Source organism: Oncorhynchus nerka, linkage group LG8 (genome assembly GCF_034236695.1).
Source record: "Oncorhynchus nerka isolate Pitt River linkage group LG8, Oner_Uvic_2.0, whole genome shotgun sequence".
Classification (NCBI taxonomy): domain Eukaryota; kingdom Metazoa; phylum Chordata; class Actinopteri; order Salmoniformes; family Salmonidae; genus Oncorhynchus; species Oncorhynchus nerka.
In genome coordinates, this window is record NC_088403.1 from 49,365,503 (window position 1) to 49,392,679 (window position 27,177).

The 27,177-nt window shown below is 44.0% G+C and overlaps 1 protein-coding gene across 3 annotated transcripts; it reads left to right on the forward strand.

Moving 5' to 3' along the window:
- The first annotated feature begins 104 nt into the window (after positions 1-104).
- On the forward strand, positions 105-26,814 carry LOC115133510 (nectin-4-like). Of its 3 annotated transcripts, XR_003864211.2 has the most exons (13): positions 3,433-4,176; positions 10,467-10,579; positions 10,690-10,765; positions 11,166-11,333; positions 11,984-12,262; positions 18,909-19,026; positions 22,343-22,494; positions 22,739-22,898; positions 23,046-23,121; positions 23,311-23,373; positions 23,762-23,941; positions 24,131-24,696; positions 24,975-26,814. XR_003864211.2 is itself a non-coding variant. In XM_029666780.2 (12 exons), the coding sequence occupies exons 1-12, from the start codon at positions 380-382 to the stop codon at positions 24,521-24,523; spliced, it is 1,788 nt and encodes a 595-aa protein (XP_029522640.1). In that variant the 5' UTR covers positions 105-379; the 3' UTR covers positions 24,524-26,814. The 3 variants fall into 3 exon arrangements, 2 of the variants coding, with proteins under 2 accessions (XP_029522640.1, XP_029522639.1); XM_029666780.2 differs by lacking the exon at positions 3,433-4,176 and adding an exon at positions 105-389 and having other exon boundaries at positions 24,131-26,814; XM_029666779.2 differs by having other exon boundaries at positions 24,131-26,814.
- Positions 26,815-27,177: the final 363 nt, after the last annotated feature.

The window sequence follows — 27,177 nt, forward strand, 5'->3', positions numbered from 1 at the left end:
ATTTTTTTTCCTGTCTTTTTTTAAAAGGATATCACGTTTGTTAATTTGCCATATTCACATCAAAGCGCATTTTTTTTATGCCATTTAGGTTAGGCTGTTTGATCAAAGAAACGTGCATAATGTCAAACGTGTCTCGTGACATTGTCAAATTTTCACATCCACTCCAGTCTGTAGGCTACAGAAAATGCCATATACTCTTTCTAACGTAAGCTATATGGTTTATGTTAGACCATTTTTTAAAACCGAAAGTTGGTTGAGCGCCACAGCTGGTCACCTCCAACAGCAACCTGGAGAGGTGCGCTCTGCTTGGACAAGCAAAATATTAATAAGTGGGCACTGCTTATCACGGGCGGCATCAGCGCTCACCTAAATAGCTCACATGCCACTGGGTAAGAGACATTTACATGATTTGGGGGCAGAATTATGCAAGGCATTATCTGTTGTTGGAGGTACGCCTTGGTCAGTTTAGCTCGGAAAATGCCGCCATCGTCAATCTGCAGTTGTATGCGGTCGCTTGACCAGAGCCTCTTGACAACGCTTCGCTCCAATGCTTAGCTTCGTTGGAAATTTGCAGAGCTCAACGTTTTCTCCAGCTCAGTTAGCAGGGTTCTCGCTGCTCACCTTAATTGAGAGCACCTTGACTGCCTGCGTCACTGCTTGGTAAGGAAACTGCTTGGAATCTGACCATAAGGTGCTACAGAGGGTAAGTGCATAAGGACCAGCTCCATGCAACCCAGGACCTCTTGTTTTAAATACACTTAAGTATCAAAAGTTAATGGAATTGCTCAAATGAAAAGCACCATCAATGTTTTATTGAGGATAGCCAGGGGCACACTACAACACTCAGACATAATTTACGAACAAAGCATTTGTGTTTAGTGAGTCTGCCAGATCAGGGGCAGTAAGGAAGACCAGGGATGTTCTCCTGATAAGTGTGTAAATTGGATAATTGTCCCTGTCAACAGGTAACTAGTACTTTGGGTGTCAGGGAAAATGTATTGAGTAAAAAGTACATTATTTTCTTTAGGAATGTAGTGAAGTAAAAGTTGGCAAAAATACTAAAGTACAGATACTCCAAAAAATGACTTAACTTTACATCACTGTGCACCGCAAGCAGTACAGGAGCGCCAAGTCTGGGACCAAAAGGCTCCTGAACAGCTTCAAGCCATAAGGCTGTTGAACAGTTAAATGGCTACCTGGATTATTTGCATTAACCCCCTTTTTTATGCACTGACCCTCTTGCAGCAGCTCTATGCACACAACACACACACGCTCACACACACACACACACACACACACTCATACACTCACGCTCACACACACACATACACGCTCACACACACACATACACGCTCACACACACACATACACACACACAACACACACACACATACATACACGCTCACACACACACATACACGCTCACACACACACATACACTCACACACGCTCACACACACACACACATACACGCTCACACACACACATACACGCTCACACACACACACAAGCTCACACACACAAATGCTCACACACACACACATACATGCTCACACACACATACACGCTCACACACACACACACGCTCACACACACACACACACATACACGCTCACACACACACACATACATGCTCACACACACCCACATACACGCTCACACACATACACGCTCACACACACACATACACGCTCACACACACACACACACACACACACACACACACACACACACACACACACACACTCGCACATAGACACATTTTCACAATCTTCACATATGCTGCTACTCTGTTTATTATCTATCCTGATTGCCTAGTTACTTTTACCCCTACCTACATGTACGTATTATCTCAACTACCTTGTACTCCTTCACATTGACTCTGTACTGGTACTCCTCCTCCTCGTTATTGTCATTTTATGGTTACCTTTTCCTTTAAAAACATTTTTTTTGCAAATGTTTCGTACTTTTTGACATTGTTGGGAAAGGGCTCGTAAAGTAAGCATTTCCCGGAAAAGTCTACACCTGTTGGAGGAGTTAAGATGGAGCGTTACCTTATTAAAATACAAAAGCGGTAGTCATGTCACAGGCTCTCTTTCCATTTCCCCTGAAAACCGGAACATCCGGTTGTTGGCCTGAGGATTCGGTAGAGGCTAATGGCTAAGCCAGCATTTCCTAAACTCGTTCCTGGGGACCCCAAAGGGTGCACATTTTGTTTTTTTGCCCAAGCACTACACAGCTAATTCAAATAATCAAAGCTTGATGATTAGTTCATTATTTGAATCAGCTGTGTAGTGCTATGGCAAAAACCAAAAAGTGCGTGGTCCCCAGGACCCGGTTTGGGAAACGCTGGGCTAAGCCTAACACAATGTCTGATGTAGTTGACATGTAATGCTGAGTGTATACCACAGGATGGCGACGATGATGTAACAGCTACATGGCCACTGTCAATGGAAAGGAGGAAACGGTGAAGAGGGAGTATGTAAAGGGTAGTCCATTTACCCTACTGAAAATGCCTGAGGGCTCCTAACTGTTTTAGAGGTTGACATCCTTCTTGAACCCCTTCAGTAGAGATGTCATTCTGCCGGAGCTAAAATGGGAAACATTTCCCTTACCTTTCAACTCTTTTTCATCCACAGCTCCTGAAATTACCCCACTTATGTAGATGTCAAGCAATGAAACTATTATTTTGTTTCTGGTGCCTAAAGGGATAGATGGAGATCATGGTATATAGGATACACAGAGATCATGGTATATAGGATACACAGAGATCATGGTATATAGGATACACAGAGATCATGGTATATTGTATATAGGATACACGTAGATCATGGTATATTGTAGATAGGATACACCTTGATCATGGTATATTGTAGATAGGATACACCTAGATCATGGTATATTGTAGATAGGATACACCTAGATCATGGTATATTGTAGATAGGATACACCTAGATCATGGTATATTGTAGATAGGATACACCTTGATCATGGTATATTGTAGATAGGATACACCTAGATCATGGTATATTGTAGATAGGATACACCTTGATCATGGTATATTGTAGATAGGATACACCTAGATCATGGTATATTGTAGATAGGATACACCTAGATCATGGTATATTGTAGATAGGATACACCTAGATCATGGTATATTGTAGATAGGATACACCTAGATCATGGTATATTGTAGATAGGATACACCTTGATCATGGTATATTGTAGATAGGATACACCTAGATCATGGTATATTGTAGATAGGATACACCTTGATCATGGTATATTGTAGATAGGATACACCTAGATCATGGTATATTGTAGATAGGATACACCTAGATCATGGTATATTGTAGATAGGATACACCTAGATCATGGTATATTGTAGATAGGATACACATAGATCATGGTATACACCTACACCTAGATCATGGTATATTGTAGATAGGATACACCTAGATCATGGTATATTGTAGATAGGATACACCTAGATCATGGTATATTGTAGATAGGATACACCTAGATCATGGTATATTGTAGATAGCTGTATCCTATCTTGGAAGTTTTTTCTTCTTCTCCATGTACAGGTATGAAAAGAACAGTTTGTTGCTTTAACTAAACTGGAAAGGTGACTTCCCAGGTGTGTGTGTGTGTGTGTGAGAGAGAGAGAGCGCTTGCAACAGGTGTATCCAAGAAAACAGGTAGGCTGAACCACTCCTACTTTTGTGAAGTCAGAATATGGTGTGAAAGAAACATACGCTGTTTATTTCATTAGCCGTCAATTATTATTTTGCCAAAACGCAAAAAGGAATAGGCAACAAGTTTCGCACAGAGAGCAACTTTCCAAAGGATTTATTGGAGTAAGATGGACCAACCGCAGCACACAACATATTATTGAATTATAAACTTTGGTTATACCTAAGATCTATACTGCTTTTACACTTCTTTACACTTGTCTTCAATTTGGAATTGGATGAAAGAAAGTTGACTGTCTGAGGTGGAGCGGGACTTCTTGGACCAATGTCCTGACTGATTCCAGCATTGTAATAGACCACACACCTTTAGCCATATTCAGGACTATAAAGGAGCATCGGGCGGACCACTCCACCGAACCGGGGAGAATGACATCACTCCTGGGCGGACTGACACCGCTGCTGTGGATCCTTGGGAGTTTCAGTAAGTCATTTATTAATGGTTTAATGTTTAGACCATGAGGAAGAGTAACACTGCAATAGGACTAAGTAAGGCAATATCATTTGCTAAGAAAGTTTCACATAATAATGACAAATATATTGAAAGTTAACTAAAGCTCTGCGTTTTTATTTTGGTTTACCTGTTGTGCTATTTATTTGAGTAATTTACCTACCAAGTAGTTTTTTAAATGTATTTCTAAAGGTAGGCTACTGCCAACTTTGGCTCTTGTCCAGCTTCTTGGGTTCGTCTTTTCTGGATTAGATGAACAACACTTGAGGAGTTGTCTGATATTTCTGGAAAAACAGGTTGAGGTTAATCAATTTCCCTCCCTCATGTTTACTATTCAGTCTGACTCCTTTCCTTTTCTCTCTATCTCTCTTTCTCCCCCCCCCACACACACACACACACACACACACACACACACAAGTATGTCTGTATGGGGATCAGAGAAGGATTGCAGCCGGCGTCTATCGTTCTCTACTGTATTTATAGATGCTGATGTATAATGACTGTTATGCATTAAGAATACAGAGACATTGTTTGTGTGAGGCTGAGACATAGAGGCCGACAGTGTGTGTGTGTGTGTGTGTGTGTCCAATGTGACAATGTGTATCTATTCATGCACAGAGAGGATGAGAGGCAGTCAGATGGCAATCAGGACTTCATTCCTTGAGGATCAACAATGTTGTGACTTGGCAGAACAGTGTGACATTATAGATGATGTAGCATTACTGGTTATGTCTACATCAAATAGGTTAGTGAGTTTACAGTTCTACCTGAAAACCCACAGGTTGTGCGTGCATGCGTACGCACGTGTGTGTGTATATATATATGTAAACTCAGCAAAAAAAGAAACATCCATTTTTCAGGACCATGTCTTTCAAAGATAATTTGTGAAAATCCAACTAACTTCACAGATCTAAATTGTAAAGGGTTTAAAAACTGTTTCCCATGCTTGTTCTATGAACCATAAACAATTAATGAACATGCACCTATGGAACGGTCGTTAAGACACTAACAGCTTACAGACGGTAGGCAATTAAGGTCACAGTTTTGAAAACGTAGGACACTAAAGAGGCCTTTCTACTGATTCTGAAAAACACCAAAAGAAAGATGCCCAGGGTCCCTGCTCATCTGCATGAACGTGCCTTAGGCATGCTGCAAGAAGGCATGAGGACTGCAGATGTGGCTAGGGCAATAAATTGCAATGCCCATACTGTGAGACGCCTAAGACAGGACGGACAGCTGATCGTCCTCGCAGTGGCAGACCACGTGTAACAACACCTGCACAGGATGGGTACATCCGAACATCACACCTGCGGGACAGGTACAGGATGGCAACAACAACTGCCCGAGTTACACCAAGAACACACAATCCCTCCATCAGTGCTCAGACTGTCCGCAATAGGCTGAGAGAGGCTGGACTGAGGGCTTGTAGACCTGTTGTAAGGCAAGTCCTCACCAGACATCTCCGGCAACAACATCGCCTATGGGCACAAACCCACCATCGCTGGAGCAGACAGGACTGGCAAAAAGTGCTCTTCACTGACGAGCCGTGGTTTTGTCTCACCAGGGGTGATGGTCGGATTCGCATTTATCGTCGAAGGAATAAGCATTACACAGAGGCCTGTACTCTGGAGCGGGATCGATTTGGAGGTGGAGGGTGTGTCACAGCATCATCGGACTGAGCTTGTTGTCATTGCAGGCAATCTCAACACTGTGCGTTACAGGGAAGACATCCTCCTCCCTTATGTGGTACCCTTCCTGCAGGCTCATCCTGACATGACTCTCCAGCATGACAATGCCACCAGCCATACGGCTCGTTCTGTGCGTGATTTCCTGCAAGACAGGAATGTCCGTGTTCTACCATGGCCAGCGAAGAGCCTGGATCTCAATCCTATTGAGTATGCCTGGGACCCGTTGGATCGGAGGGTGAGGACTAGGGCCATTTCCCCCGCCAGAAATGTCCGGGAACTTGCAGGTGCCTTGGTTGAAGAGTGAAGCAAGACCTGGCAAATCTGGTGCAGTCCATGAGAAGATGCACTGCAGTACTTATTGCAGCTGGTGGCCACACCAGATACTAGACTGTTACTTTTGTTCAGGGACACATTATTCCATTTCTGTTAGTCACATCTATGGAACTTGTTCAGTTTATGTCTCATTTGCTGAATCTTGTTATGTTCATACAAATATTTACACATGTTAAGTTTGCTGAAAATAAACGCAGTTGACAGTGAGAGGACGTTTCTTCTTTTTTTAAAGTTTATATGCGTGTATATGTGTGTGTGTGTGTACACGCATACGTGTGTGTGAGGTGTGTGTTTCTCTGGACACTAAAGGGTTCACTATGAATTGGTATGGACAGTTAACTAGTGCAACAAGTCAAGCAACATGTCTTCTCACCTAATCACTTGCTTTCATACACCTGTTTCTCTCCGTCCTCCCTCTGACTGCCTCCTTTTCTTTGTGGTGCTCTCTTAAATCCCCCCCCCCCCATCTCTTGGCCTCTCTATCTTCTTTGCAAACAAACTTTCCACATCTCTCTGTTCTCTACACCTCTTCTCTTCTCATACTTTCTGTCGTTCATCCCCTAAAGTATACGGAAGGATACTGAGAAGAGGGTCAGGGTACTAATCCTCAGTCATGGTTCAGTGTACAGTCTCCCTAATGTCTTTCAACCTCTCATTCTCTCTCTCTCAACCTCAACCCTTCTGCCCCCCTCTTTCAACCTCTATCTCTCTGCTATTTCTACACCCCCTCTCTCTCTCAACGTCTATCTCTGCTCTCCCCCTCTCTCAACGTCTATCTCTGCTCTTTCTCCACCCCCCCTCTCAACCTCTATCTCTCTGCTCTTTCTCCCCCCTCTCTCAACCTCTATCTCTCTGCTCTTTCTCCACCCCCCTCTCAATCTCTCTCTGTTCAAATCAAATCAAATGTATTTATATAGCCCTTCGTACATCAGCTGATATCTCAAAGTGCTGTACACAAACCCAGCCTAAAACCCCAAACAGCAAGCAATGCAGGTGTAGAAGCACGGTGGCTAGGAAAAACTCCCTAGAAAGGCCAAAACCTAGGAAGAAACCTAGAGAGGAACCAGGCTATGTGGGGTGGCCAGTCCTCTTCTGGCTGTGCCGGGTGGAGATTATAACAGAACATGGCCAAGATGTTCAAATGTTCATAAATGACCAGCATGGTCGAATAATAATAAGGCAGAACAGTTGAAACTGGAGCAGCAGCACGGTCAGGTGGACTGGGGACAGCAATTAGTCATCATGTCAGGTAGTCCTGGGGCATGGTCCTAGGGCTCAGGTCAGTTGAAACTGGAGCAGCAGCACGGCCAGGTGGACTGGGGACATCAAGGAGTCATCATGTCAGGTAGTCTTGGGGCATGGTCCTAGGGCTCAGGTCCTCCGAGAGAGAGAAAGAAAGAGAGAAGGAGAGAATTAGAGAATGCACACTTAGATTCACACAGGACACCGAATAGGACAGGAGAAGTACTCCAGATATAACAAACTGACCCTAGCCCCCCGACACAAACTACTGCAGCATAAATACTGGAGGCTGAGACAGGAGGGGTCAGGAGACACTGTGGCCCCATCCGAGGACACCCCCGGACAGGGCCAAACAGGAAGGATATAACCCCACCCACTTTGCCAAAGCACAGCCCCCACACCACTAGAGGGATATCTTCAACCAACAACTTACCATCCTGAGACAAGGCTGAGTATAGCCCACAAAGATCTCCGCCATGGCACAACCCAAGGGGGGGCGCCAACCCAGACAGGATGACCACATCAGTGAATCAACCCACTCAGGTGACGCACCCCTTCCAGGGACGGCATGAGAGAGCCCCAGTAAGCCAGCGACTCAGCCCCTGTAATAGGGTTAGAGGCAGAGAATCCCAGTGGAAAGAGGGGAACCGGCCAGGCAGAGACAGCAAGGGCGGTTCGTTGCTCCAGAGCCTTTCCGTTCACCTTCCCACTCCTGGGCCAGACTACACTCAATCATATGACCCACTGAAGAGATGAGTCTTCAGTAAAGACTTAAAGGTTGAGACCGAGTTTGCGTCTCTGACATGGGTAGGCAGACCGTTCCATAAAAATGGAGCTCTATAGGAAAAAGCCCTGCCTCCAGCTGTTTGCTTAGAAATTCTAGGGACAATTAGGAGGCCTGCGTCTTGTGACCGTAGCGTACGTGTAGGTATGTACGGCAGGACCAAATCAGAGAGATAGGTAGGAGCAAGCCCATGTAATGCTTTGTAGGTTAGCAGTAAAACCTTGAAATCAGCCCTTGCTTTGACAGGAAGCCAGTGTAGAGAGGCTAGCACTGGAGTAATATGATCAAATCTTTTGGTTCTAGTCAGGATTCTAGCAGCCGTATTTAGCACTAACTGAAGTTTATTTAGTGCTTTATCCGGGTAGCCGGAAAGTAGAGCATTGCAGTAGTCTAACCTAGAAGTGACAAAAGCATGGATTAATTTTTCTGCATCATTTTTGGACAGAAAGTTTCTGATTTTTGCAATGTTACGTAGATGGAAAAAAACTGTCCTTGAAATGGTCTTGATATGTTCTTCAAAAGAGAGATCAGGGTCCAGAGTAACGCCGAGGTCCTTCACAGTTTTATTTGAGACGACTGTACAACCATTAAGATTAATTTTCAGATTCAACAGAAGATCTCTTTGTTTCTTGGGACCTAGAACAAGCATCTCTGTTTTGTCCGAGTTTAAAAGTAGAAAGTTTGCAGCCATCCACTTCCTTATGTCTGAAACACATGCTTCTAGCAAGGGCAATTTTGGGGCTTCACCATGTTTCATTGAAATGTACAGCTGTGTATCATCCGCATAGCAGTGAAAGTTAACATTATGTTTTCGAATAACATCCCCAAGAGGTAAAATATATAGTGAAAACAATAGTGGTCCTAAAACGGAACCTTGAGGAACACCGAAATTTACAGTTGATTTGTCAGAGGACAAACCATTCACAGAGACAAACTGATATATTTCCGACAGATAAGATCTAAACCAGGCCAGAACTTGTCCGTGTAGACCAATTTGGGTTTCCAATCTCTCCAAAAGAATGTGGTGATCGATGGTATCAAAAGCAGCACTAAGGTCTAGGAGCACGAGGACAGATGCAGAGCCTCGGTCCGATGCCATTAAAATGTCATTTACCACCTCCACAAGTGCCGTCTCAGTGCTATAATGGGGTCTAAAACCAGACTGAAGCATTTCGTATACATTGTTTGTCTTCAGGAAGGCAGTGAGTTGCTGCGCAACAGCCTTTTCTAAAAATTTTGAGAGGAATGGAAGATTCGATATAGGCCGATAGTTTTTTATATTTTCTGGGTCAAGGTTTGGCTTTTTCAAGAGAGGCTTTATTACTGCCACTTTTAGTGAGTTTGGTACACATCCGGTGGATAGAGAGCCGTTTATTATGTTCAACATAGGAGGGCCAAGCACAGGAAGCAGCTCTTTCAGTAGTTTAGTTGGAATAGGGTCCAGTATGCAGCTTGAAGGTTTAGAGGCCATGATTATTTTCATCATTGTGTCAAGAGATATAGTACTAAAACACTTGAGCGTCTCTCTTGATCCTAGGTCCTGGCAGAGTTGTGCAGACTCAGGACAACTGAGCTTTGAAGGAATACGCAGATTTAAAGAGGAGTCCGTAATTTGCTTTCTAATAATCACAATCTTTTCCTCAAAGAAGTTCATGAATTTATCACTGCTAAAGTGAAAGTCATCCTCTCTTGGGGAATGCTGCTTTTTAGTTAGCTTTGCGACAGTATCAAAAAGGAATTTCGGATTGTTCTTATTTTCCTCAATTAAGTTAGAAAAATAGGATGATCGAGCAGCAGTAAGGGCTCTTCGGTACTGCACGGTACTGTCTTTCCAAGCTAGTCGGAAGACTTCCAGTTTGGTGTGGCGCCATTTCCGTTCCAATTTTCTGGAAGCTTGCTTCAGAGCTCGGGTATTTTCTGTGTACCAGGGAGCTAGTTTCTTATGAGAAATGTTCTTTCTCCCACCTCTCTCACACCCTCTCTTTCTCTTAACGTCTATCTTTCTGCTCTCTCTCTATACTCTACACTGTGACATTGTATTGTATTTCGCTATATTGTAATTGTCTTTATTTTGTGTTTTCTATAATGATGTTTAAGATGCCACACACATTTACCCCAAGGGGACAATAAAGTCATCAATTAAGTTTCTCTCTCTCTCTCCCCCTCCCTTCTTCCTCCCTTTCTCCTCCTTCCCACCCTTCCTCTTTCTTCCCCAGTTGCTGTGGTGCAGGGGGACTTTGAGCAACAATCTCCCGTGCAGTCCTTGACCGAGGTTGAGACCCGGCTGCCCTGCCGGTTCAAGGTGGAAGTGGGCCAGGTGGTGGTTCAGGTCTGAAGCATAATTCACGACAGTACCCATAAAACCAGATATGTTGTACAGAGCATTATCTTAGAAAAGTTTTCCCTAACATGATGTTGTCTCGCCTCTCCTTGTCACAGGTCACCTGGACCAAGGAGAGAGCAGATGGTACCAAGGACCAGATCATCACAGTACACCACACTGCCGGACAAACAGGTAGGACACGTATACAGTAGGTGTTACAGTAGTCACAACCATCTTTCTCTTTATATTATTGTAGCGAACGCCGCGGCCGGAAAGCGAACCCGGGTCGCTGGTTGAAAGGGAAACAACGTACGCATTGGGCCAATAGGGTTAACCCACTTGGTGGGAATGGTAACCTGGCTCACATAGCGAGGACACTACAATACATTGGTAGTTCACCCTCTTTGCTAACACTCAAAGCCCCAGAAGTTGAATTGAAAGTAGATGACAAAACTACACTTTTAACCTAGCTACTTCTCCATCTCTCTCTTTTTGCCTCCCCCATATCTCACTTCCCCTCTCTCTCTCTCCTCCTCCCCCCTCTCTATCTCTCTCCTCCTCCCCCTCTCTATCTCCCCCCCCCCCCTCTCAGAGTTTGGTCAGTACTCGGGGCGTGTGCGGTTCGGCAGCAGTGAGCCCACAGTGGACTCGTCTCTGATCATCATGAACACTGTGGAGTCAGATGAGGGCACGTACAACTGTCACATCAGCGCCTTCCCCTCGGGGAACTTTGAACAACAGCTGTCACTCACCGTGTGGAGTAAGTTCCTCCCCTTCCTTCCCCTTACTCATTGTGTCTCTTTTTGATTTACAGAGTATAATGTCCTTTTATGGCCTATATCTTTTAATGGAAAGAGTAATGGCTGATTGGTGGGATGATGATGATGGTGATAATTAGGATGAAGTTGATGCTGATGATAATTAGGATGATGATGAGGATGATGTTGTTGATAATGATGATGATGGGAACAGGTGTCAGTTGTAGTATTACTAGCTAAAACATTAGCTTCAGTTATGGTAATAATATTCATATAAGCCACAAGATCAGTAAATGATTAAGAACTGTTCTTGTGACAGTCAGTGTGTCCAGCTGTCTGAGGTTTTTAGGATCAAGTTTCCTCAAAGAGCTGATCTAGGGTTTTTTAAACACCTACCTAATGGAGAAGATTAGATCTCAGCTTGGATCATGTCAAAGCTGATCCTATTGCAGTGCTTGGTGATTACCACCCCCTGAAACATCATGTCACTGAACTAGGAACAGCTTAACCTCCAACTAACAACTAAGACCAGTTCTAAGATTAGTCCTAAAGTCACCTCCACAAACACTAAGACCAGTGATTAGTTGCTTCCTGTCCCTGAAGAAAGTCTGACAAGTGACCGTTCTTGACATTTGACCCTTGACCCCCACAGCCACGCCCATCTCCTCCCTGGACCCTGTAATTCTTGTCGAGGGCCAGTCCTTTCGATTGGCTGCCTCCTGCCGCTCCGTGGCCCGCCCCCCGCCCATCCTCAACTGGGACACAGACCTGACGGGCCTGTCACATAATAGGAGTTCGGTGGGCGGGTCAGTCTCCACCCACTTCTCCCTGCACCCCCTGAGGAGTATGAACGGGATGAGGCTGGACTGTCTGGTGAGGCACCGTGCTCTGAAGGAACCCCGCAGGATCACCAACAACCTGGTGGTGCACTGTGAGTTCAGACTCCACGATAGCTACGATTCTAGATACTTTATGCACAGCTCATTGAGTTTGGTCGCCAATTATTTATTAAACCAGCTAACAAGTCATATATGTTTCATGCTTGACCTCTGACCTCTTATGCTTCATTCCAAATTGCTTTTTGCTTTTTTATTTAGACAGATTATGAAAAAAGGGGGGTTAGATTAGGAGGACACAAAGTGGGAAAGGTGGAGACAGGGATCAAACCCGGGTCTTGGTGTACCTAGACCACCAGAACATGTGGACTTTGAGTCCATAAAAAGGGTGTTTACCAGGGTCAGAGCTTGTGAGGCATAGCCAGGGACCCCTCCTGTGTGTAAAATCTTACGCAGTATGGGCAATCACTACCTGATTTCCCAAGTCAGAGTATATTGCTTTTTACTATAATTAACCAATGATTACGGAAGTTGTGTCTACCATGATGAACACAAACTTGGATAAGGCTAAAGAAACTCGTACCAGCAGTTACAAGAGAAATAGCTACACAACATGACCAAAAGTATGTGGACACCTGCTCGTCAAACAACTCATTCCAAAATCATGGGCATTAATATGGAGTTCGTCCCCCCTGTGCTGCTATGACAGCCTCCACTCTTCTGGGAAGGCTTTTCACTAGATGTTGGAACATTGCTGCGGGGACTTGCTTCCATTCAGCCACGAGCATTAGTGCGGTCAGGCACTGATGTTGGGCGTTTAGGCCTGGCTCACAGTCGGCGTTCCAATTCATCCCAAAGGTGTTCGGTGGGGTTGAGGTCAAGGCTCTGTGCAGGCCAGTCAAGGTCTCCCACACCGATCTAGACAAACCATTTCTGAATGGACCTCGCTTTGTGCACTGGGGAATTGTCATGCTGAAACATGAAAGGGCCTTCACCAAGCTGTTGCCACAAAGTTAGAAGCATAGACTCATCTAGAAAGTCATTGTATGCTGTAGTGTTAAGATCTCCCTTCACTGGAACTAAGGGGCCTATCCTGAACCATGAAAAACAGCCCCAGACCATTATTCCACCTCCACCAAACGTAACAGTTGGCACTATGCATTGGGGCAGGTAGCGTTCTCCTGGCATCTGCCAAACCCAGATTTGTCCATATGACTGCCAGATGGTGAAGCGTGATTCATCACTCCAGAGAACACGTTTCCACTGCTCCAGAGTCCAATGGCGGCAAGCTTTACACCACTCCAGCCGACGCTTGGCATTGGGCATGGTGATCTTGGGTTTGTGTGCGGCTGCTCGGCCATGGAAACCCATTACGTGACGCTCTCGATAGTCAGTTATTGTGTTGATGTTGCGTCCAGAGGCAGTTTGGAGCTCGGTAGTGAGTATTGCAACCGAGGACAGACGATTTTTACACGCTACGTGCTTCAGCACTCGGCGGTCCCATTCTGTGAGCTTGTCGGGCCTACCACTTCGCGGCTGAGCCGTTGTTGCTCCAAGATATTTCCACTTCACAATAACAGCACTTACAGTTGACCGGGGCAGCTCTAGCAGGGCAGAAATTAGACAAACTGACTTGTTGAAAAGGTGGCATCCTATGACAGTGCCACGTTGAAAGTCACTGAGTTCTTCAGTAAGGCCATTCTACTGCCAATGTTGGTCTATGTAGATTGCATGGCTGTGTGCTCAGTTTTATACACCTGTCAGCAACGGGTGTGGCTGAAATAGCCGAATCCACTAATTTGAAGGGGTGTCCACATACTTTAGTGTATATATAGTGTACAGTGCATTCAAAGTATTCAGACCCCTTGACTTTTTCCACATTTTGTTACGTGTCAGCCTCATTCTTACATGGATTAAACTGCATTTTTCCCCTCATCAATCTACACACAATACTCTATAATGACCAAGCAAAAACATGTTTTTACTTATTTACATAAGTATTCAGACCCCTTGCTATGAGACTTAAAATTGAGCTCAGGTGCCACCTGTTTCCATTGATCATCCTTGAGATGTTTCTATAACTTGATTGTAGTCCACCTGTGGTAAATTCAATTGATTGGACATGATTTGGAAAGGCACACACCTGTCTATATAAGGTCCCACAGTTGACAGTGCATGTCCGAACAAAAACCAAGCCATGAGGTCAAAGGAATTGTCCGTATAGCTCCAAGACAGGATTGTGTCGAGGCACATATCTGGGGAACGGTAACATTCAATGTCTGCAGTATTAAAGGTCCCCAAGAACGCAGTGGCCTCAGGTGACCAGCACTGACAGAGCTCCAGATTTCCTCTGTGGAGATGGGAGAACCTTCCAGAAGGACAACCATCTCTGCAGCACTCAACCAATCAAGCCTTTAAAAGGCACATGACAGCCCGCTTGGAGTTTGCCAAAAGGCACCTAAAGACTCTCAGACCATGAGAAATAAGATTATCTGGTCTGATGAAACCAAGATTGAACTCTTTGCCAAGCTTTACATCTGGAGGAAACCTTGCACCATCCCTACGGTGAAGCTTGGTGGTGGCAGCATCATGCTGTGGGGATGTTTTTCAGCGGCAGGGACTGGGAGACTAGTCAGGATCGAGGGGAAAAATTAACGGTGCAAAGTATAGAGAGATCCTTGATGAAAACCTGCTCCAGAGCGCTCAGACCAAAGGTTACCCTTCCAACAGGACAATTACCCTAAGCACACAGACAGTACAGGAGCGGCCTTGGGACAAGTCTCTGAATGTACTTGAGTGGCCCAGCCAGAGCCCGGACTTGAACATCTGGAAAGACCTGAAAATAGCTGTGCAGCAACACTCCCCATCCAACCTGAAAGATCTTGAGAGGATATGCAGAGAAGAATGGGAGAAACTCCCCAAATACAGGTGTGCCAAACTTGTAGCGTCAGACCCACTGCCAAAGGTGCATCAACAAAGTACTGAGTAAAGGGTCTGATTACGTATGTAAATGTGATATTTCAAATGTTATAAATAAGCAAACATTTCTAAAAATCTCTCTTTGCTTTGTCATTATGGTGTATTGTGTGTAGATTGTTGAGGGAAAATAACGATTTAATCAATTTTAGAATAAGGCTATAACGTAACAAGGGGTCTGAGTACTTTGAATGCACTGTATATAGCATAACCATGCCGTAAATATTATGCATGTACAAATTTTTTATTTTATTTTTATTTCACCTTTATTTTACCAGGTAGGCTAGTTGAGAACAAGTTCTCATTTACAACTGCGACCTGGCCAAGATAAAGCATAGCAGTGTGAACAGACAACACAGAGTTACATATGGAGTAAACAATTAACAAGTAAATAACACAGTAGGAAAAAAAGGGGAGTCTATATACATTGTGTGCAAAAGGCATGAGGAGGTAGGCGAATAATTACAATTTTGCAAATTAACACTGGAGTGATAAATGATCAGATGGTCATGTACAGGTAGAGATACTGGTGTGCAAAAGAGCAGAAAAGTAAATAAATATAAACAGTATGGGGATGAGGTAGGTAAATTGGGTGGGTTATTTACCGATAGACTATGTACAGCTGCAGCGATCGGTTAGCTGCTCAGATAGCAGATGTTTGAAATTGGTGAGGGAGAAAAAAGTCTCCAACTTCAGCAATTTTTGCAATTCGTTCCATTCACAGGCAGCAGAGAACTGGAACGAAAGGCGGCCAAATGAGGTGTTGGCTTTAGGGATGATCAGTGAGATACACCTGCTGGAGTGCGTGCTACGGGTGGGTGTTGCCATCGTGACCAGTGAACTGAGATAAGGCGGAGCTTTACCTAGCATGGACTTGTAGATGACCTGGAGCCAGTGGGTCTGTCGACGAATATGTAGCGAGGGCCAGCCGACTAGAGCATACAGGTCGCAGTGGTGGGTGGTATAAGGTGCTTTAGTAACAAAACGGATGGCACTGTGATAAACTGCATCCAGTCTGCTGAGTAGAGTATTGGAAGCTATTTTGTAGATGACATCGCCGAAGTCGAGGATCGGTAGGATAGTCAGTTTTACTAGGGTAAGTTTGGCGGCGTGAGTGAAGGAGGCTTTGTTGCGGAATAGAATGCCGACTCTAGATTTTATTTTAGATTGGAGATGTTTGATATGAGTCTGGAAGGAGAGTTTAGAGTCTAGCCAGACACCTAGGTACTTATAGATGTCCACATATTCTAGGTCGGAACCATCCAGGGTGGTGATGCTAGTCGGGCGTGCGGGTGCAGGCAGCGAACGGTTGAAAAGCATGCATTTGGTTTTACTAGCGTTTAAGAGCAGTTGGAGGCCACGGAAAGAGTGTTGTATGGCGTTGAAGCTCGTTTGGAGGTTAGATAGCACAGTGTCCAAGGAAGGGCCGGAAGTATACAGAATGGTGTCGTCTGCGTAGAGGTGGATCAGGGAATCGCCTGCAGCAAGAGCAACATCATTGATATATACAGAGAAAAGAGTCGGCCTGAGAATTGAACCCTGTGGCACCCCCATAGAGACTGCCAGAGGACCGGACAAAATGGCCTCCGATTTGACACACTGAACTCTGTCTGCAAAGTAGTTGGTGAACCAGGCAAGGCAGTCATTAGAAAAACCGAGGCTATTGAGTCGGCCGATAAGAACATGGTGATTGACAGAGTCGAAAGCCTTGGCCAGGTCGATGAAGACGGCTGCACAGTACTGTCTTTTATCCATGGCGGTTATGATATCGTTTAGTACCTTGAGCGTGGCTGAGGTGCACCCGTGACCGGCTCGGAAACCAGATAGGGTGGGATTCGAGATGGTCAGTGACCTGTTTGTTGACTTGGCTTTCGAAGACCTTAGATAGGCAGGGCAGGATGGATATAGGTCTGTAACAGTTTGGGTCCAGGGTGTCTCCCCCTTTGAAGAGGGGGATGACTGCGGCAGCTTTCCAATCCTTGGGGATCTCAGACGATATGAAAGAGAGGTTGAACAGGCTGGTAATAGGGGTTGCGACAATGGCGGCGGCAAAGGAGAACCTGGCGGCGACAAAGGAGAACCTGGAGAGGCTTGGGCGAGTAGCTGCGGGGGGGGGGCTGTTGGCCGAGGTTGGAGTAGCCAGGAGGAAGGCATGGCCAGCCGTTGAGAAATGCTTGTTGAAGTTTTCGATAATCATGGATTTATCAGTGGTGACCGTGTTACCTAGCCTCAGTGCAGTGGGCAGCTGGGAGGAGGTGCTCTTGTTCTCCATGGACTTTACAGTGTCCCAGAACTTTTTGGAGTTAGAGCTACAGGATGCAAATTTCTGCCTGAAGAAGCTGGCCTTGACTTTGCTGACTGACTGCGTGTATTGGTTTCTGACTTCCCTGAACAGTTGCATATCGCGGGGACTATTCGATGCTATTGCAGTCCGCCACAGGATGTTTTTGTGCTGGTCGAGGGCAGTCAGGTCTGGAGTGAACCAAGGGCTATATCTGTTCTTAGTTCTGCATTTTTTGAACAGAGCATGCTTATCTAAAATTGTGAGGAAGTTACTTTTAAAGAATGACCAGGCATCCTCAACTGACGGGATGAGGTCAATATCCTTCCAGGATACCCGGGCCAGGTCGATTAGAAAGGCCTGCTCGCAGAAGTGTTTTAGGGAGCGTTTGACAGTGATGAGGGGTGGTCGTTTGACTGCGGATCCGTAGCGGTTACAGGCAATGAGGCAGTGATCGCTGAGATCCTGGTTGAAGACAGCGGAGGTGTATTTGGAGGGCCAGTTGGTCAGGATGACGTCTATGAGTGTGCCCTTGTTTACAGATTTAGGGTTGAACCTGGTGGGTTCCTTGATGATTTGTGTGAGATTGAGGGCATCTAGCTTAGATTGTAGGACTGCCGGGGTGTTAAGCATATCCCAGTTTAGGTCACCTAACAGAACAAACTCTGAAGCTAGATGGGGGGCGATCAATTCACAAATGGTGTCCAGGGCACAGCTGGGAGCTGAGGGGGGTCGGTAGCAGGCGGCAACAGTGAGAGACTTATTTCTGGAGAGAGTCATTTTTAAAATTAGTAGTTCAAACTGTTTGGGTATGGAGCTGGAAAGTATGACATTACTTTGCAGGCTATCTCTGCAGTAGACTGCAACTCCTCCCCCTTTGGCATGTTGTGGTGATGTGGTGTAGCCTATAAATGGCATATTTATTAGAATAAAAATTCAATTCATTATGACACTGTCTTTCCTCCCTTCCTCACTTGACGCTGCCATGCAGCTGCTGCTCCTGTCATTGTCACGGTCACCAGATTCAGTGTCAGGGACGTTGTTGTTAGTCTCAATCTTCTCATGTTGCTCAACTTTACTAAATAAATGTGTTATGGGCACATATGACCAAGTCTCTTCATCCCGTTCTTCCTTTTCAGCCCCAGATTTATACCTACTTTCCATTTTAGCCAGAGTTCAGATTTTTTTGCTAGCTAGCCAGCTAGATCTGAAGCTAATCCCCACCAATTTTGTTCAATGAAATGAAAAACGTTCTTGAGGGCCCCTCTCATTGGCTGCCATATCTACTATGAATTAAACCAAGCTTGTATTAGGCTACAGAAATGTGTACCTGCAGTTACAAGGCAAATAGCTATACCATGCTAGTAAATAATATGCACAGACAAATGACCTAGTGAAGCCTACACATGGGATATTATCATGTAGTAGCATTGTCCATGTGTGTTAAAAATCAATTGCTCTCTGATCTTGTTTCTCGATTGAAGATCCTCCTAATGCAGAGATCTCTGGGTTTAATCATAACTGGTATGCTGGTCTGGAGGGAGCTGCCCTCAGCTGTGTCAGTGGAGGAAACCCCAAACCACAGAGTTTCACCTGGACCAGGTAACACATGCCCTCCCTGCCTGTCGGCCTCCGTCTGTCTGACAGACTCAACTGACTCACGCTCTGTCTGTCTGGCATAATCTGTTTTTGTTTTGATTTACTGGTAATTCTATTAGTCAGTTTTCAATGGTGTTACTAAGCCAAACGGGGGGAGGTCAGGAGTTGTTTCTAGTTTTGCTATGAGTTCCACTTGCCAGGTTTTCATTGTCAATAATCATTTGATTGAGTTACATCGTTAAACAAAGGTTAGATACATGGTAATACCGTTTTGGTTCAGGGACAGTTCAAATGGGACATGGGTATCAGATATGTTGTCTTACACGGTGATGATAGCTGTGCTGAAGCAATCCCATAATGGAGGAGCTGACTGAAGTTCTTGTGGTTTCTCTACCTGGCAAATGTTTCTGGTAACCTTTGGAAGACATACCGCATGGTGGAGTAAACCATTCTCGGGGTGTGGTAGAGGGTGGAGGTGGAACAAACCATCTACTTACAACAAACAAAAAATGTCTCATTAATAAAAAGATGACAGTTAGGCCTATGTCTGCTAGTGCGGACGATGTACAGTACCAGTCGAAAGTTTGGACACAGCTACTCATTCAAGGGTTTTCTTTATTTGTACTATTTTCGACATTGTAGAATAATAGTCAAGACATCAAAACGACGTGCAAACTTTTGACTGGTACTGTGTGTGTGTTTAACTGGATCATGGCCAACTGGGCACACACTGGTTGAATCAACGTTGTTTCCACGTCATTTCAAGGAAACTAGTGGGGTGAGACATGTGTCACCAAGTCTTAAGCTGTTAGTCACATGAACACACCTGCAAGGCGTGTTTGTGTGTTAGTAAACGCGCACACACACACACACATACACTAGACACACAGACAGCACGCTCACACACCCACACTGATTCCCTCTCTCACCCTTATATACTTAAGACTTAGATCTCTTGTTACACTCCATCGCTCCTTGCTTTACTTACACTCCTCCTTAAAACACACTCCTCCTTAAAACACACACGATGCCCTCACGCTCCTGATTTAATGATGAGTAAGAAAGTTAAAGAGGCCCAAAGATCATACCCCCAAAACACGCTAACCTCTCACCATTACCAATAACAGGGGAGGCTAGCATTTATTTGTGTAACTACATTGTCCAGCAGACCAATGAAAACTAAGGCGCGTACAGAGCTAGCGGGAAATGCTTTTACAGTTCTCTGCCCCTTCCGATTGGAACACGCTTCAAAAGGTCCTGGAAATACAGGAGCTCGTCCCTTTTCAAATGGGTTTAAAGCTAGGTTAAACACTGTGATGGGCCCTGAAGTGGGGGGCTGTCAATGTTTTCACCCCTAGTGGCACCACACTTTCCCAAACCATGTGTAAAATGTTTTTTAAACTGTAGTGCTTTGTGTTTTACGTTGTAAATGTGTCTGCAACTTTGTGTGCTGCTATATTGGCCAGATCTCCCCCCAACCCCTCTTTTTACGCTGCTGCTACTCTCTATTTATCATGTATGCATAGTCACTTTAACTATACATTCATGTACATACTACCTCATTTGGCCCGACCAACCAGTGCTCCCACACATTGGCTAACCGGGCTATCTGCATTGTGTCCCACCACCCGCCAACCCCTCTTTTACGCTACTGCTACTCTCTGGTCATCATATATGCATAGTCACTTTAACCATATCTACATGTACATACTACCTCAATCAGTCAGACTAACTGGTGTCTGTATGTAGCCTCACTACTTCTAAAGCCTCGCTACTGTATATAGCCTGTCTTTTTACTGTTGTATTATTTCTGTACCTACCCATTGTTCACCTAATACCTTTTTTGCACTATTGGTTAGAGTCTGTAAGTAAGCATTTCACTGTAATGTTCACCTGTTGTGAACCTGTTGTATTCGGCGCACGTGACAAATAAACTTTGATTTGATTTAATCTCAATGAGACTAACCTGGAAAATTAAAGGTAAAATAATTTAAATTGGGCACAACATGATCCAAAAAACAACCAAAAACAAACTGAAAATGCATCCAACATGTTTGTGGAGACACAAGCTTGATATATTCATTGCGTGCCAGGAATATGGGACCAACTTTTGGCTACTTTAATAGACTATAAGTGAATTTGTCCAAATACTTATGGCACCTTTTAAATGGTGGGACTAGATGCATAAAGTGCTTTAATTTCTTAACGGTAAAACATATGTATGAAAATACTCTCAAATAAAAAGTGACATTCTGTACTGTCACCTCCTAAGAAACATTTGATATCAAATCCAAAATGCTGGAGTATAGAGCTAAATTAAACGTTTTAGCTTCACTGACCAAATAAATATGTAGGGTAGTATACTTTCACTCCCCCTTAAAACTCACACGACACCCACCCGCATGCACGCAGCAGGTAAACCAGTTTGCCTCTTTGTACTCCTCAATGCAAAGCAGCGGGAGAAGTAATAACCGTGCTGTCATATTGTCGTGTTGCAGCTTGTGCGGAATGCAAACAGAGGACGCAGTTTCACACGAGGGAGGAAGGGGGGGGGGGGCGGGGCGGGTGAGAGAGGTTAGAGAGGGAAGAGAAAGGAATGAGTGTGGGCTCCGAACAGGAGGGGTCGAAAGACAAGGAATGGGGGAAGTGGGTGGTATCGAGCCAAAGTGGGCATGGGACGGGGGAGGAAGGATACACTGTGGATTTGTTTAGAACATTATCAGGCAGTGTGATCTGTGTCTATGTAAAATGTTACGGTTCCTGTTTCTGTTTTCTTCTGCACATTGAGGCTCATAAAGAGTCTGTTCAAAAGGCCCAAAACAGGACTCAAAAGTATATAGTAGCCTATTGTTCAGATATAAGACATTTCAAATGGGAGTTCTGGGCCCGTATTTACACTGTCTCAGAGTAGGAGTGCTGATCTAGGATCAGGTCCCCCCCCTCTTATTCACGATTTAAAAACCCAGACTGATCCTAGATCCGAACTCCTACTCTGTGATGCTTTGTGAATACGGGTCCTGGTTTGTTGTGGCCTGCTTCATGTCCTTGTGGTGCTCATTTGACCTTTACGGTTAGTGTTGTTTGGTGGTCAGTAGTCAATTGTATGTTGGGATGTGTTGCTGTGATGTTCGGGTTAGTGTTGTTGTTTTGAATGTGGTGTTTTTTACAACACTGTTGGGTGTGTTGAAAGGGTGCGTTCAGGTTCAGTGAGTGGTGTTGGGGCGTTAATAGTCATGAAATTCAGCCCATTATTGTAGGATATACTGTATTCTTCTGTTAAGCCCTACGTTAAGTGCTATAGTATTTCTGTTATGCGCAGGAAGGGTGGAGACTTACCAGAGGGCGTTACGGCAGGGAATGGATCCCTGCTGTTCAATAGGCCCCTCGGTTTGACAGACGCTGGTATCTACCAATGTGTGGCCTATAACGTTGTGGGGACCGGGAAAGCAGAGGTGGAGATCACTGTGACGGGTAGGTTGTGTTGTCACTCTGAGTCATATAAAACAAATCACTTATTTTTTTATAGTAGTCCAGGATGTATGTTTTTTTGTTGTTGCTGTAGGCCTCCATGTTTCTTTCCTAAAAAAATAACTCTATTATATTAATGGTGCCAGTTAAGCATTTGGATTACATGTTCACTCCTGTATTCAATATGATGTGTTTGTTGATTATGTCTGTGAATATGACATCACTTCCTGTTGTCCCTTTCCCACAGAGTTTCCTCAGAAGCCGGTGTTTTTCAACAGTCTCCTGATGATCATAGTTGGCGGGGTGGCTGGAGGACTGCTACTCATCATGGTCATCATAGTAATCTCAGTGACCCGTCACCACAAACGCAAAAACAAGAAACTGGAGAGAGAATTGAATGTGAAGAAGTATGTTTTCAAACCTCACAGTAACTCCCTTGAAATTGTTCTAGAATCTAAATGACAAATGTTACACTGAAAACAGTAAATGCTTTTTGAATTAAGAATATTTTAACAAGGTTTTTCTCTCTCTTTCTCGCATTCTCTCTCTCTCAGTGAGGAGATCAGTACACTCTCCAGGCAGGCCTCTTTCAGGAGAGTCAACTCAGTCAGTACGGATGCTAGAGGACAGGTATATAATATTACCATGTCTTACAATCTGTGGTCTATTCTCAACAGTCTAGGCATGCAGTCATTTTGTAAATAAATACTTGCAATTCCATGAGCATTATCCATTTGCCTCGAGCTAATATGGTCATCTCTCCCTCTCTGTCTCCCTCCCTTTCTCCTCCCCTCCCTCTCTCATCCCTTGTTCTTTCAGATGGAGGAGAATATCCCTCTCAGAGTGGAGGGGACACTGCGGACCAGTCTGTCCTCTCTAGGGGTCAGTCTTAATTTCACTCTTTCTCTGCATGCGGGGAGCCTTTAGATTTAACCTTCATATTCATAGCTTCTGAGTTCTGGGTGGCATGCACATCTTATTTTAGTGTTTAATTAACATTTATGTAGTTAAATGAAATGTAAGGAGCTTATTTTCTCAAAGTAACATTTATATTTGAAAATAAAAGTAGTGCATCTCACATACCCTATATGAATTTATACTTCATATTAATGAACTGTTACGTTATTAAGACTTCATGCTTTCTCTCCATCTTCTGTTCTGGAACTCCCGCTTCGGAAGCCATTTTAAATCAGACTATTCAGTGCAAAATGTGTGATGTGTTTAAAGCTCTCTCTTTTTCTCTCTCCGTCTCTCTTTCCTTCACACCCAGGATCCAGGGCGCATCAGGGACAGTCGCTCTACTCTGGTAGGGGGAGGTGGACTAGACAACCTGGGTCGACCTGTTCTGAACAACTCTTCACGACGAGGGAGGGAGAACAGAGCCATGGACAGAGAGGAGGAGAACAGACTCAGGGTGGAGTCATACGTACGGAATAGCACTATGTCTTTGGTAAGTGTGTGTGGGAGGCATGAGGAATCAAGAATTGCATACTCAGTTTCTTGTAAATTGCTATGAAAATTAGAACCTTTTAAACACATAGGTTTAGTATAGGTTGCTAATAGTGATACTCAAATTAGCCCTAGTTATTTATTTCCTCTCTCTAACCACATGGTTACCCCTTGTCTGTTTGACTCACAGGGAACCCGTCTCCACCTGCCAATCCAACCCTCTCCCTTCCCAATGGAACAGTCCACCAGGCTGCTGAGGTCCCTGAACGGCAGCGTCATCATCCCAACAGAGGGGGGTTTACATGCACGGAACTCCCCTCTCAGCTGCAGCTACCCTCCTGTCACAGACGACGAACAGGAGGAGGGTGAAAGTGTGGAGGGGGAGCGGGGGACAAGCTCCAGGATGAGTCGTTTAGATCAGGGGAGGTCAGAGGACCAGGACAACAGTTCTCAGATCTCAGACGCGGAACGTGGACACAACCATCACTTCCAGCAGAACAACGGAACGCTGAGACCCAAACCCCGGCCCAACGGCATCCCATCCCCACACGCCTCCCTCATCCATAAGGCCCAGATTGTATAGATGGGTCCGGGCAAGAGCAGGTGACGCACTATACGACAAGGATTGGTCGTGACTTTGGGATAGGCGCTCGCCGGTGTGGTGGCATACCCCGGTGGCAGCCAGTTTACCTCCTTTTCACTTCTAGAACATCCCTTGCCTTCGCCTCGAGCTCTCAGACATTTTTGATCCAACAGGTAAAGGTTCTTATTGGTGAACAGATAACGCTTCTGATTGGTGTAGAGATACAAATAAGTAACACATACGTTTCACAGGAGAGGAGCTGGAAAAATTAAAAGCTTATGAATGTCAGGTTGCACATAGACCGAAGTAGTCATAATATTTTACTGTATATAATATCACAGCAATAACGATCACTACAGGAAGCATCAAGAGGACTTTTACATGATTTTGTACCCTAAAAAGACTTATTTTTTTAACATTTATTTTTATTTTTATTAAGACTTGATGACAGGACACTGTAACCGAGAAACAAGATTTGAATATCATCAAATGCAGTGACTCCTAACTGAACTCAGCGAAGAGGCATTCAGCAGAAGCACCAATAGCGCTTCCCCGTTCGAAAGAATCCATGTGTTGGTAAACTTTCACCCTCCTTTCCTCTGGATGAGGGGATACAACACATACTGATCTGTTCACCCTAATATTGAGTCCATCTTTCTAACTTTAAGTGTGGCAGGGGTTTATTTAGATATACTCCTCCTTTCCATGAACCTCGGTGTGCACAAACAACACTTTGAACTCGCTATAGTCTTTGATGCCAAAAGCCAATGAGACTGTATTTTAGCTGTGGAAAAAGTACCCAATTGTCATACTTGAGTAAAGTAAAGATTACTCAAGTGAAATTCATCCAGTAAAATACTATTTGAGTAACAGTATTTGGTTTTAAATATACTTAAGGACATTTTAGCAATTCCATTTATTTTTTATACTTAAGTATCAAAAATAAAAGTATTACTCATTTCAAATTTCTTATATTAAGCAAACCTGACACGATTTGCTTGTTTTTAAAAAATGTACTGATAGACAGGGGCATACTCCAACACTCAGACATAATTTACAAACAAATATTTTTGAGTGAGTTTTCCAGATCAAAGGCAGTAGCGATAACCAGGGATGTTCCCTTGATAAGTGTGTGAATTGGACCATTTTCCTGTCTGGCTAAATGTTCAAAATGTGACGAGTACTTTTGGGTGTCAGGGAAATTGTATGGAGTAAAAAGTACATTATTTTCTTACGGAATGTAGTGAAGTAAAAGTAGTCAAATATAAATAGTAAACTACAGATACCCCAAAAACGTGTACTTTAAAGTATTTTTTACTTAAGTAGTTTACACCACTGCATTTTAGACAAGAGGTTAAAACAGCTTTGATATGAAATGTTTTACACAACAGTGAGATCCTATGTGAAAGTCTACTAAAACTGAGGATGTAAAAGCATTGTTCTATTTTCTTACACCAGACATTTAGACAATCAAACTGTTATATGCCTATGTTTGTATACATACAGTTAAAAGAGCCTTTGCTTTGTAGGCCAATATGAAGTATTATTATGTCTGATTCTACTGTATTATAATTCATTGAGTGCATCCGAAATGGCACCCTATCCCCTACATAGCCCCTGGTCAAAATAAGTGCACCATATCGGCATAGGATGCCATTTCAGCCGCAGAAATGTTATCGACCGACATCTCTATAAGTGGGTTTCTTTCACGCTGTATTCCAGTAAATGGCTTATTGTAGTTCCCTGGTTTGTACTGTATGTATGGGATTCATGTGTGGAACTTTGTTGTTTTAATGCACATGTACTTCTTTAGGAGAGTAGCAATATCGTTCTGTTTTCTATATCAATTTTTCCGTTGTATAATACTGTTAACACTGATCTTTCTGAGTGAACGTAATACCTACATAGAATGTAAGAGGTTGGAAGTAAATACACCGCCCCTTGGTGTGCACCAGTGAATAGTGCAAGAGAGGAAGAAAGTTCAGGGATCTTGCTGTAAGGTCTGCAGACAGAGTTTTTCCTGGCGAGGTCACGTGGTCATGTGAAAACCCCTGACCCAACCACGTGCTCCATTAGCCACAACTGGGGCCTGTTCAGAAGGATGTTGATATAGAACGTTCAGATTCAGAAATGTATCATGTCGAAGCTCTATTCATTCTATTTCTATCTGCAACAACTGTTTCACATCACTAAAACCATCCCTGCATATCTTCTAAACATGGAGATGTGTTCATTCAGGGAGGGTGTATGTCTGCTCAATGTATTATTGTGAAATAAACTTCTTGAGGGTTTGAGTCGTGGTTGAGTAGTGACTGGGTGATAGGCCCTATTATTATTATTATTATTGGTTTGGAGTGACTATCATTAAAAGCCTTATATCTGACATTTATCAAAATAATTTCAAAACCTGTGTGGTACACTGCCCTACCAAGCAAAAAGACAGTAACTGCTCATTTGGTCGAAAATGAGTTAGTCATTTTTGCTACATTAAATACATGCTTAATCACATGGACAAGTATCCTGCCTCTATTGTAATGTGTTTTGGAGAAAATGGGGGTCATGTTAGCTGTAACTGCTTAAAGTTACTGTGAAACCAAGGCAAACAAAAGCCATTTTTCTGCTTCTGTTCTCTATCACATAGAAAGGGTTAATGG